The sequence below is a fragment of the Arachis duranensis genome, chromosome 7 (assembly GCF_000817695.3).
Source record: "Arachis duranensis cultivar V14167 chromosome 7, aradu.V14167.gnm2.J7QH, whole genome shotgun sequence".
Classification (NCBI taxonomy): domain Eukaryota; kingdom Viridiplantae; phylum Streptophyta; class Magnoliopsida; order Fabales; family Fabaceae; genus Arachis; species Arachis duranensis.
The window spans coordinates 74,772,241-74,784,768 of NC_029778.3; the positions used below are offsets into that span (position 1 = coordinate 74,772,241).

The window sequence follows — 12,528 nt, forward strand, 5'->3', positions numbered from 1 at the left end:
ATACCTTAGCCGATTTTCCAAGCTCAACCGGAGCACTTCCAAACCACTTATCCACAAGCTCTCAAGGCCTCAATACCTCCAAGAACAGATTTTTCACCACCAAATCCCTTTTTCAAACTTTTCAAAATCACCAATCAAGCTCCAATATTCACATATACACAACCTAAGCCACAATCATCATACCCATACATAACATCTCAATACCCAAACATCATAGAATCAACAAATTACAGAATCTTACCACACCCAAGGTCCAAGGAGACAAGATTAACCTTCTCCTTTAAGAGAGTTGGGTCTTATAACATCAAAGAACCCAAAATCTCAACATTTTTGCTCATAAAACTCGAAAACAAGGCTGGAATTTCGAAGATCAAAACGTGGCTTACCTCAAGATTAATTGTATGAGTTTTGTAGAGCTCTCCGCGGTGAACGCGTGGCCACAAACGGTGCGGCAATCGGAGCTCTAAATCAAAAGTTATGGTGGTTTGAAGATCAAGTGAGAGAAAGAACTTGAGAGAGTGTTCTTCCCTCCATGGCCTCCATTTTCAGCATGTGAGTGTATTTAGTGAGGAGAGAGAATGCTGAAAACTAGGGTTTTGATTTAGTTATGTTGGGCCAAGGGCCCATTTTGGGTTCGGTTGGTCCGGTTTGGCCCGTTCGGTCCAATCTTGGTCCGATTTCTATAAAATTGGTACCGAAATTCTCGTCTCAATCTCCTCTATCATATTTAGCCACAAAAATCACATTTTGCGCTTTCTAGAATAAATTCTCATTTATAGGCTAATTAGCCGTTAATTAACCGGATTTTACACTAACCAAACAAAATCTAAGACAACAAATAAAACTATATCTTAGAAATTTTTTTTAATTAATATTTAAATTATTATATTATTTTATGTTAACATTCACTTCACTATTCCTAAATTTTAATACAAATATAGCCTTTATTTCAAACTTAATTGAATATTATCTCACTTTAAAACTTTATTTTACATTATTATTTACTTTTAGATATTTGCATTCACATGCAACATTAATCACTTGCTTGAAGTTGGACAATGTAAAATAGACAACCAAATTATATGGACTCTCAATAATTATCCCAATGTGACGAATCTGTTCATACCAATCAAATAGTAGTTGTAGTTATATATGGATTGGCTATGAGTCAAATCTAAAGTGCCATAACATAACACACATCACAACATCTTCCGGCCCATCCCATCATCTTAGCCTAAACACCATCAATTCAAGCTTCAAGAATTAGATAAGCATTATCCTTGAAAAACGACCCTTTGTTTTTTTTCATTCTCCATTTAATAATGTATTCTCACTAATATTTGTTAAATCGGTAATAATACTAGAAAAATTATAATATAATATTTATAATTTTATATACATAATATTCGTAATTATATATTTATTATATTTAAAATTATATCATTATTTTAATAATAATTAATAAATATTAAATAAAATAATTTTTAACTATTTGATTTGATTTTTTATTATATATCTCTTAAATATTATATTATTGTTGTTAAGCGCATAATTGCTAATTTCGAATCATATAAAAAATATTTGATAACAAAAAAATATAAACTAAAAATTGTCAAAATTTATTATTTTTAGTTTAATTTAATACACCATACAATAAATAAATATTAAATAAGACAATTTTAAATTATTTAGACTGATTATATCCCTAGCATTATATTATTAATTACCACATTATATATATCTTCCTATGTTAGTTTCATGTGATATACACAAAGTTCGAATTATATACAGTGTGTACAACTCTTGGTACTCATATTCGAACAAAAATTTTTAATTTCTAAACAATATAAATAAGTTAAGTGTGAAGTATCACAAAAGACATGATTCCACTTGTTTTGATTCCATCTGAAACAGATATTTGAAATTAGTTTAATATAGTGATTTAAGTAGATCAGGGAAGTGCCTGGCATCAATTATTGGCTTCATACATTTGATCTGTGCATGTTTGTGGGATACAATATTGATATATATATTTACTTATATTAGTGTATATATTTGGAGAGAGAAATCTCACCGACAAAAGGAGCCAAGCTGGTTTTGTGAAAATGGATTTTTAATTTCTTTCATTGGAGTATGTTCATGTTACATGTCATATGCAAATGTGCTTGCATTGTATTGCAAGTCTCATGGTATATGTTGACAATTGAAGAATCTTCTGTAAATTAAATATTATTCTCGTTTTTTATTTTTATTTCCTTGATTAATCATTGACTCCAATCTCCAATGTCTTGTCTTATTAATTCATAACATGTAGGAATAAGTTATAGCCATGGATTAACACTTGTCATATATATGGTATGATTCAAATGAGATATATCAGTATTGGGAATTTTTAGTGTGAACCAGTATATATAAATCCATGTCATTTATCGTGTTCTAAATAATGGTACAAATACTTAAAATAGTTATTAATTTATTACTAATATTGAACTTATTGGTTAGGCATTGCTCATCATAGGTATGCTCATCATTTTTGCAGATTGGTTTCTCCCACGGTGTGTTCCCAACTCAATAGGTTAAGAACTAATCCTTCACGAATTTGAGCTTCATTTAAGAGTCTGTCGTTGACCAATTGTCGCAGATCAAATATTCTTTTAGTCTTTAATATTTTAGTTAAAAGAATTTTTTTTTAGCATTAAAAAGGTCACGTTTTAGTTTGAAAATATTTATTTTGTTCTATTTTTATTTTCTAGTCAAAATTAAAATTTTTTCTTTTAAAAATGTCATTTTTCTTCTATTATTATTTTTTTATTTCTCTTATTCTTTTGTCATTTTTATAGAAATTACATTAACCACCATCATGACCAATACAATTATGATTTTTGCTATTATCTATAAAAAAAGATCATAAGGAGAAAATGGTATTTTTGAAAAAAAAATTTTAATTTTGACTAGAGTTTTAAAATAGGATAAAATAAGACGTATAAGATAAAAATAAAATGTTTCAACTACTAGAGACAAAATTAGGACTTAATCCAAACATTAAGAATTAAAATTGTATTTTATCCTATATTATTTTTGTGTTTATTGTGATTTATATATAGACATAATTTTACTATTTTAATTTAATAAATTATATTAATATCTAAAAATATTAATACTTGTGAAAATGCTAGTAAATGATAAATAATGTAACATTGTTTAAAGTTGCACTAATATCATTGAATTTGATCTTATGTCAATTTTTAAAAGCAGAGTAATTTTCCATTTAAAAATGTTGAGAATTTCAGTAATAAGCTTTAGTTACATCAAGTCTATTTTTTGTTTTTTATTTTTTTTTTCAAAAATGTTAGGGGGAGAGATGGAAGGTGTATTTAATTTGAAGGAGCTGGCTAAAGTAGCTAGTAATATGCAAAAAATGTATCATGTATTCCGAATAATATGAATATTCAGTTTAAAGCCCAAGGCAGTTTATTACATTGATAAATGCATGCTTATTTGTTTATACCACCCCTCAATTTTCTATATAAAAATTTCTATAAGAAAAAACCTCAAAACCACCCCCTCCCTCCCAATATAATTTAATAATCAATGAATTATTTTCCTTTACTCTATCAAATCATAAGGTTGTAAAGAATTTCATTCCAAGTATCTGGAACACCAGCTAGACACCAGTGACTACAATCCATGCCATTTGGTGTATAAAGTCCATATAAAGAAGGGTGTCCATCTTTTCTTAGAAGTGAGAGGGTGGTGATGTCGAGAAGTGTTACTGGCTTAGTCATTGTGGCCAGTACACCTTTCAACACCGCCACGGCCTCTGGTGTTCCCCCCGGATATGTTGATCCGGCCACCGGAGTCGTCTCGTGGACACAACTATTTGCCGTTGGTTCATTCCATTGGGTGCCACTGTAATTTCAAATAATAATACCATAGTCATGCACAAGCTTAGCAACTTTTAATTTCTACTACAATCATTTCTATTCTTTTCATTCTTTGTAAAAATAAATTGGATTAGATAAATAGTACGTAAATTAAATATGAAAAGAAACAAATTGTTTGTCAACTAGCTTGATAGAATATCTTTTTATTTTTTATTTGATGGTTAAGAATTTTCACTTTTTAATTTAGATATAGAAGAGGAAATGGTGTAGGACGCAGTTATGGAGTGTATGGAGTGTATGAGTGTTTTACGTAGTTGTGGTGTCAAGAGCAAATTGGACTTTTCGATTTATGTTTAAAAAATTAAAAAAATTTGCAGTACACAAATCGGACCGTCCGATTTGTGTTTTAGACAAATAAAAAAATTTTAATATTAAAATCAGACTATCCGATTTTTGTTTTCAAAATAAAAAAATTTAAAAGTACAAATCGAATCCTTTCATTTTCTCTCCCACACAATTTGGACAGTCTGACTTGTGTTCTTAATTTTCTTAATAAAGAAATCGAACAGTCCGTTTTTTTCACCTCATAGTTTAAAAAAAACTATTCTCACATTCATGTTTAACACCACCCACTTTTATAACTATGCACAACACACACAGAATTTATATATCCAAAATGATGAGCCTAAGAATTTTTGCAATTGAAAGGTAATATAATGTGGGAGTGTAAAATGAGAATTTAAATATTAAAGTAAAAGAACATCAAAATAAAAAAATTATGTATGTGAAAAAAATTAAAGGAAGGTGCTTACTTGTAGTGAGATGGAGAAATCCCTTGAAAGAAGACCTTTACTTTTGTTGGGTCTACATTAGTGTCCACCCATGCAGCCCATGTTTCAAGTGCTTTTTGAAATGCTTTCATCCGATCCATGTCTTTCATCACTTGACCTCCTACTTCAATATAATCCCATCTAATTAACAAAACAACAAATTCAATTAATAATGACAAAAGTATTAGCAATTATATGAACCACTAATTACTTGAATTAAGAAACTTACGGTTGAGTGGGTCCTCTACGGTACCACCAATGCCAAGTGTTAAAGATAAGCATATCAATCCCTTTCCATAGCTTCCCTCCTTCTATGGAATCAAGCTTCAACACCCTCCCTCTATCTTCTTTTACAACATCAACTAGATACACACTCCTATCTAGCATCAATTTCACATTATATTCCTGAAAATTTTTATTTTTATAAAAGAAGGTATTAGATTATATAAATGAATGAGGATATAATAAAGGAAATATAGACAATCACACATTAACAAGCCAATAAGGAGTTTTGGTATGATTGATAAAGATGAGGAAAAAGAGCATTATCAATCCTTGTAAGATTCAAACTCCCTTTTGATTGCTAAAGCTTGTACACTAACACTACATCATTGAGTAAATAAAAGTTGGTGGGACTTTGCTAGTAAAAGCAAAAAGAACTATTAGTTTATTTTAGCAACAATTAGGAATCTTAATTTATTTTCTTATTTCTTTTAAATGAATAAAATTTAAAATATGTTGTTTTTTGAAAATATTAAAAGCATAAAAAAATAATTAAGAAGATGCATTAAGATTTTTAATTGCTTTTCTAATTAAAGATTTATTTTAAAAGTCAAACTTTGATAGTAATTATTAATATTTTTATGTACTATTTAAAAGCTTTTATTAAATAAAATATGAGATCCATGTAAAAAAAGTAGTAAAAAGTTGGATAATAATGTAAAAAATATGATAAATATGTAAAAACATTTTTCTCCTCCTGAAAACAATAGTGATTTTGGAAGGTAGCCATTTGCACCAAGTGACTTATGAATATGGACAAGCAAAAGGGACCACTTTTGAATGAACCATTGTTGCTTACCCTACATTGTGCATACCCTTATGGTGCTACTACAAAACAATCCCTTACACCCACATCTTTTTCCAGAATTAAGAGATTCTTTCTTTTTTCTTTAACTTCAATGCTCAAGTCAGATAATAATAATGATGATCACGACTCTCGAAATAAATTGTTTATATTATTAAATATTTTTTTCATAGAGGATAAGCTAACAAACTAATTATAAGAATAGATCATATAATATTGGAAAATTTTTAAATATTTTTAAATATTAATATTTCAATAATTCTAATTAATATTTTTATAGGTGACATTAATAGTTAAACGTTTTAGAACACTAATATTTTTAAAATACCTGAAATTCTTTTCAGAATATATAATCAAAGTTATTAGAGGAAATAATGAAATTGAATTTAATTTCTTCTCATACATACCGTGAATGTAAATATAGAAACATATCCAACTCGGTTAATAGTGTAATTGGAATTAGGCACTGCTGCATGAAGCAAGCAAGTCAAAGACTGCCATTGATTTAAGCTCAGTGAGTCACCCACGAACATGATGCTCTTCCCCTTCATCCTCTCCAGAAAATCTTGCCCATTAAATCTAACAAAATAAAATCAAATAAAATAATGAAACAATAATTTAATGTCATTTTGAATTAGTTATAGTTTGTATGTTTGAATTAAAGGGTATATATATTCTGCTTTTTAAAAAAAATTAGCGATTGGATAAATTTGTTCTTAATAAAAAATTTTAAAAATTAATTATTAGTCTTTTAAGATATTAGACATATTAGTGTTTGATAAAATAAATTGGATGAAGTTTGTAATATTTTAAAAAAATGTTAAAAAAATAGTCTTCAATTTTCTAAAAAAAACTATAATTAAGAGATTAATTTGTCATTTATCCATTTATTTTATTAATTTTTTTAACATTTGAAAATATCATAGAATTTTAATAAATATTAAAAAAAACTAATTTATCGAATAAAAAAGAAAAAAGGTGCAGGACAAAAGTCAAATTAAAAGAGGGTTAATTGCAATAACATGAAAATATGGGAATTGGTAAGAGTAAAGAAAATATCAAAGAAATAAAATAGAATTTCGTCCGACAGCCAACTCTACCATTAAGTGGCGCAGCGCAGTAATATTTTTTTGAAGAGCGGAAAATAAAGAATGTTCGCAGCCATCCAGAAGTTTAAGAAGATAATAATACTATAATAGTACAAAAAAAAGCACATATTATTTAATGAAATTTTGAATAAATATTATCAAAACCTTACATTTGTGAATTTTGAAAAAAGAAACTCTAAGGAATCAATATTTTTGTTGAAATTTTGGTTAACACTTAATCATTAAAAAAATAATTAATTCTACGTTATTAGATGTCATCTCACACCATTGAAAATATTGATGATGGTTAAACTTCACAAATTCTGCTGCTCCCTAACAATAGCACTCCTCTTTTAAAAATTATGTATTTAAAAGTATTTAATTTTAAAAATTATGTATTTAAAAGTTGTTTTGATTATTATATATAATTATATACAGTATTTTTGTTAATAAATACATGAAAATAATTACTTTTTTATATTTTATATCAATAAAAAATATACGACAAAAGAAACTAGTTAAGAAATTTAAGATTAAAATATGAGAATCTTGTTATTCTAAATCTAATCTAGTGTTTGTTTTGTCAGTGACATGTTAACAAAGCACCTATTTTTAAAACTGCAACACCGAAAAGTGCTTTTACAAGCTGCACGTGAAGATACGCCAGAATGGCCAAACCAACCGAAACACTGAGTAATTGAGTATGATTGGAAATGTTAAAAAAACAAATTTATTTTAATACGTTTCTAAAACTGATTCATTACGTGATAATTAATTTATGTTTGAATATTTTAATTAAAAGGTAAATTTAAAATGATTTATTATATTTAAAATATCTGAATAATTTATTTTAAATAATTACATAAATATATATGAATGAAATAATTTTTATTAATTAATATTCAAAGTCAAATAAATAAAATTATTATAATTTTAAAATATAAATGTATATTTCGGAATTAAAAAGATTAGTTTTGATTGCATCTATTTTCCCTTTTTACTTAAACATACTTTTTAATTATTTTTTTAAAATAAAATTCAATTCTAGACATGCTCTTGGAATGCAACCTTTAAATTCGCCGCTAAAAGAACCCTTTTGTAAAATTTTCCCTCCATCAGTTTTTTGTTTTTTCTTTTTACAGGCTGGTATGGTGGGGATCATTACCGAACATGCTCTGCTTTGTGTATATTTATACGCTTCGAATTAAGTAGTAACAGTTAAATGGTAACATATTTAGAAATATATATAAACTAATATAACGACTGGAGTTACTAAATATTCCATGAGTTTATTTAGTAATTGTCATAATATATTAAGAAAAAGTATTTTGATTTGAATGAAATTTATATTCTAGCTAGAAACTCATTGGCAATTAGTGATTATTACTGATATTACTGATACAAATATAATTGATAGTCCCCCATAAATGCTTACTATATAATCTTTTTTATAAAAAAGGAAAGAAATCATTTCCTCCGTATTTAACTGAAACTTTTTTCACTCCAAATATAATTGTCATAAATGCATTCATTTCCAAAACTTAATTACAACCTTCGTTTTTTATCAGAAAAAAAATGAATAACAGAGTAAAAATTTTATTTTTATATAAATTATTAAATAATAATTTAATTAAACATAATAAATTATGTATTATTTTTTACTATTGACTTTATAGAAAAAAAACTGCGTGCGTGGGACTCTGTCTGATTATAATTGATAACAATATTTGTTTGTGAAGGATAGAATAGAAGGATGGGAAAGTGGAAAGTGGAGGGTGGTATTTACCTTTGTAAGTTGCAGGCAAGTGGCTGCCACCTATAGTGTGTGTAAATTCGATCAGGCCGCCCATTCCTCTCACAGCTAAACTCCTTCTGTATGAATGGACACGTGGCATTTTTGTACAGTGGGTACGACGGGTCCAACACCCATGTACCCGTGAACAAATCACACTCTCCCGTACTCGAAGCATGACTCGAACCTGACCAATGTTTCAAACTCGTGCTTTTTCCGTTTACTTGCGTGGACGGAAAGAGCACGAGAAAGAAGAAAAAGAAGAAGGAGATGTACGGGGAGAATATAAAACGGTGACAACATTGTTGTGGGCAGTCACCCATGTTTCTCTCTAAGAAAAAGGGAAGAGAAAGAGTTTCTTCTTTTGTGACATCTTGGTTGCTGAGGTTATGGGCATTTATAGGAGAGTGCGGTTGCATGTGTTTTATGTATGAAGGGACATTCTTGGAAAAGATATATTAAATTAACTATTTGAGATTTCTTTCGCTTTTTATGTTTTTAGTTTAATTAGTTTCATTTTTGGCGTAAGGAAGGAATTGTTGAAAGTTGTGGGAAGCAAGTGTTTGGGGAATGGGGATAGAAATAGAAGGGATGGTAAAACTGGGCTTTCGTGACGCGTTCTTTTTAAGTTTTTATTGTCTTCGTCATATATGGTACGGTGTGAAAGACGGGGCAATGAATTGAAGAGAGAAGGAATAACATTAAAACTTAAAAGAAAACAAGGGCCCCTTTTCTCAAATAATAATAATAATTAATAATAAAAGATTTTGAAGAGCTTACAATAACTTTATAATTTTTAAGGGAAAAAACAAATAAATTTATAAAACATGGTAATATTTGATTTGTAGATTTCTTAGGAGTATAGAAATTTAGATCGAATCAGTATTTATTCATATAGTTGGACTACACATCTAAATATTTTTGCATTTAAGTCCAACCAAGCAGGTCTAATATAAAAAAAAACCCACTCTCATTAAAGAGAGTCATACACGCCGAAAAATCCCAAACGTTACCAATACAATTCGCGTTTTAATATGAAAAACAGTTCATTGCTCAAACTCAAAACTGCAACAAAAGAATTTTAAATCTCTCTCAAAATCTCTCAAAAAACTTTCAAATTCTCTGCGAAAACTACTGCAAAATCTGGTGGTGCATTTAAATTCATCAACAAAAAACACACAAAAACAAGAATAAAGATTTCACAAGGTACTAAGAAAACTATTGTTATTATGTTCAGTTAATTTCTTGCAAATCTCGCATTTATATTAATTCGATTTAAGCTTTAGCGGATTGAGTTCATTCATTTAGTAGATCAAATTTCTTTGATTCTATTTTTTGTTGTTTTTCTTCATAACTAGGGCATCAAATAAAACTGTATTTTTAGTTTATTGGTTCTGATAAATAATTTGGTTCATCTCTTACTTTAATTGAGTTCATTTGTATGCATGCATAAATTAATTGAATGTGTTTTTCTTACTGATTGAATGTTTATGACTTTTTGTTCAAAGCTGAAGCAATTTCGGTTCATTTATGAATTGAATGAGGTTCACTTGATGCTACTGCTAAGTATCAACCAAATTTGTTATTCCTAAGGAAATTTAAGTTCATTTCTTAGTTTAATTTACGTTTATTTGGTTTGGTTTTGCTTGAATTTGCTGAACTTATTCATGTAGGGTTGTTTAGTTGGTTTTTGTTCAAATCTAAACCAAATTCGGTTCATTTATGAATTGAACAGGTTCACTTAATGCTACTACTAAGTATTGACACAATTTGTCATTTCTTAGTTTAATTTCCGTTCATTTGGTTTGGTTTCGCTTGAATTTGCTGAACTTATTCATGTGAGGTTGTTTAGTTAGTTTTTGTTCAACTTTGAACCAAATTTAGTTCATTTATGAATTGAGTGAAGTTCACTTGATGTTACTGTTAAGTATTGTTATTCCTTAAAAAATGTAGGTTCATTTCTTAGTTAATTTACGGTCATTTGGTTTGGTTTTCGCTTGAATTTGCTGAACTTGTTCATGTGAGGTTGTTTAGTTAGTTTTTGTTCAAATCTAAACCAAATTCAGTTCATTTGTGAATTGAGTGAGATTCACGTGTTAAGTATTGACTAAATTTTTTATTCCTTACAACAAAAATAAAAAAGATGACCATCTCAAAGAAGGAGAAGTCGCCTTACAATGTAAGCATATACACCTTAAATCATTTGTATTTTTGTATTATAAATATATCATAACACAATCTTTCAAATCTGTGCAGAAAACTCACGATTTGAGTTGCTCAACAAGATCGATAGCTTGGGTGTTCGCTGAATTGAGTGAGCAAAAGAAAGCTATCGTTGAAGAAATGAAATTTGGTGCGCTGAGACATATCTCAGAATTGAATGTCTCGCACAAGCTCTTGAGAAATTGATTCTTTCCTTTGATCTTTATCATGGATTCTTGGACACTCGCTATGGCAAAGTCTACATAACCCCTGCCAAGATAGGAGATGCACTAGACCTAAATTCAGGTGGTATTATACTTTCCATCTTTTACATTTGTATTTTTATTCTTTAAGTAATTTCGGTTCATTTCTTGTTTATTTGAGGTTCATTGGATACAAAAAATAAATTTCATGTGTTCTTGTTGATGTTTGAGCCTTTTTGGCAGCTTGTTCAAATATGAACTGATTTGTTTATATTAAAATATTGTAGGGGATCATTTTCCTGAAAAAGTTACCTACAGCAAACTAAATGAGCAACAGAAGGAGATTGTTGACAGCTTCAAAGGTGCTGCTTTGGCGTCTTTGATAAAATCTATGATTGATATGAGTGTTGAAGGGGAGGAAAACTTGCTGAAATTCAAGACGACTTTCATCATCTTCGTCCAGAAATGCTTCTTGTTGCCGACAATAGTAAGTACAGTCTCCTTGGTCCATAAGCCGCCTGCCCTTCATGTAGAGACAGTCCGACAATGGAATTGGGTGTCTCATGTGCTGAGCTTCCTGATCATGGGGACCAAAGCCTAGAGAGTAGAACACAAGCTTTCCGTTGATGGCTGTGTCTTTGTGTTAATGTTAATATATTTTCATGAAACGAAGTTCCCTCATTCAGAAGCAGATGAAGCTCCCGGGCCACCATGGGTGGCGTACTGGACATGGAAGAGACTGGTCAACCAGATTGTCTTTGAAACAAATAATGAAATGGTAAATAAAAAAACCATTTCCCTTGATATTTTGGTTTAGATGCTTCTAAATTATTGTATTAATGAAATAAGTTTCTGTTTTAGGAAATTGTGAACAGAGCAGAATTGAGGGGGGAGAGATAGAAGAAAAGAAGGGAAAAAAGAAGGAAAAGAAGAAGAAAGAAAAAAAACTTGTCATCTTGCATTCATCTTCAGAAGAAGAAACTTTTTCTGAATCTAAGTATACTTCTCACCATCACTTATCGAAAACTATCTATTTATTTAAAGTTTTGTATTGTTATTTTAACAAAATTTTTTGTATGTATTGCAGAGAAGAAGAAAAAATGGAGAAAACATTACTAAAGAAAAGAAAATAACCACAAAGAAGAACAAAGCAAAAAGGAAGATTGTTCAGACGGATTCGGAAAGCGAAACTGAATCCAAAGATGAAAAAGATTCAGAAATGATTATTTTTTTGTTGTAAATATATATTTTGTTTTTATTGATTGAGTCTTTTTGACTACTTGTTCAAATTTGAAATAAATTTGGTTTATTTCTGAATTAATTGAGGTTCACTTAATGATGTGATAAGTATTAATAAGTTTGGTTCATTTCTAAGTTTATTTGATGTTCATTTGGTTTTGTTTCACTTGAATTTGCTGAATTTGTTCATGTGTGCTTGTTAA

At 28.9% G+C, this 12,528-nt stretch overlaps 1 protein-coding gene across 1 annotated transcript; it reads right to left on the reverse strand.

Moving 5' to 3' along the window:
* Positions 1 to 3,429: 3,429 nt before the first annotated feature.
* Positions 3,430 to 9,226, reverse strand: LOC107459878 (protein trichome birefringence-like 41). The gene is made up of 5 exons (XM_016078179.3): positions 8,676 to 9,226; positions 6,209 to 6,380; positions 4,944 to 5,119; positions 4,697 to 4,855; positions 3,430 to 3,909 (listed from the first exon to the last, which is right to left on the reverse strand). The coding sequence occupies exons 1-5, from the start codon at positions 9,098 to 9,100 to the stop codon at positions 3,615 to 3,617; spliced, it is 1,227 nt and encodes a 408-aa protein (XP_015933665.1). The 5' UTR covers positions 9,101 to 9,226; the 3' UTR covers positions 3,430 to 3,614.
* Between the last annotated feature and the right edge of the window lie 3,302 nt (positions 9,227 to 12,528).

Coding starts and splice junctions, on each gene's coding strand:
- LOC107459878 (XM_016078179.3), bottom strand. CDS start 9,100: ATGCAACCGCACTCTCCTATAAATGCCCATAACCTCAGCAACCAAGAT. Junction 4,856..4,943: donor CGTAGAGGACCCACTCAACC/GTAAGTTTCTTA, acceptor TTTGTTAATTAG/ATGGGATTATATTGAAGTAG. Junction 3,910..4,696: donor ATTTCTCCATCTCACTACAA/GTAAGCACCTTC, acceptor TTGAAATTACAG/TGGCACCCAATGGAATGAAC.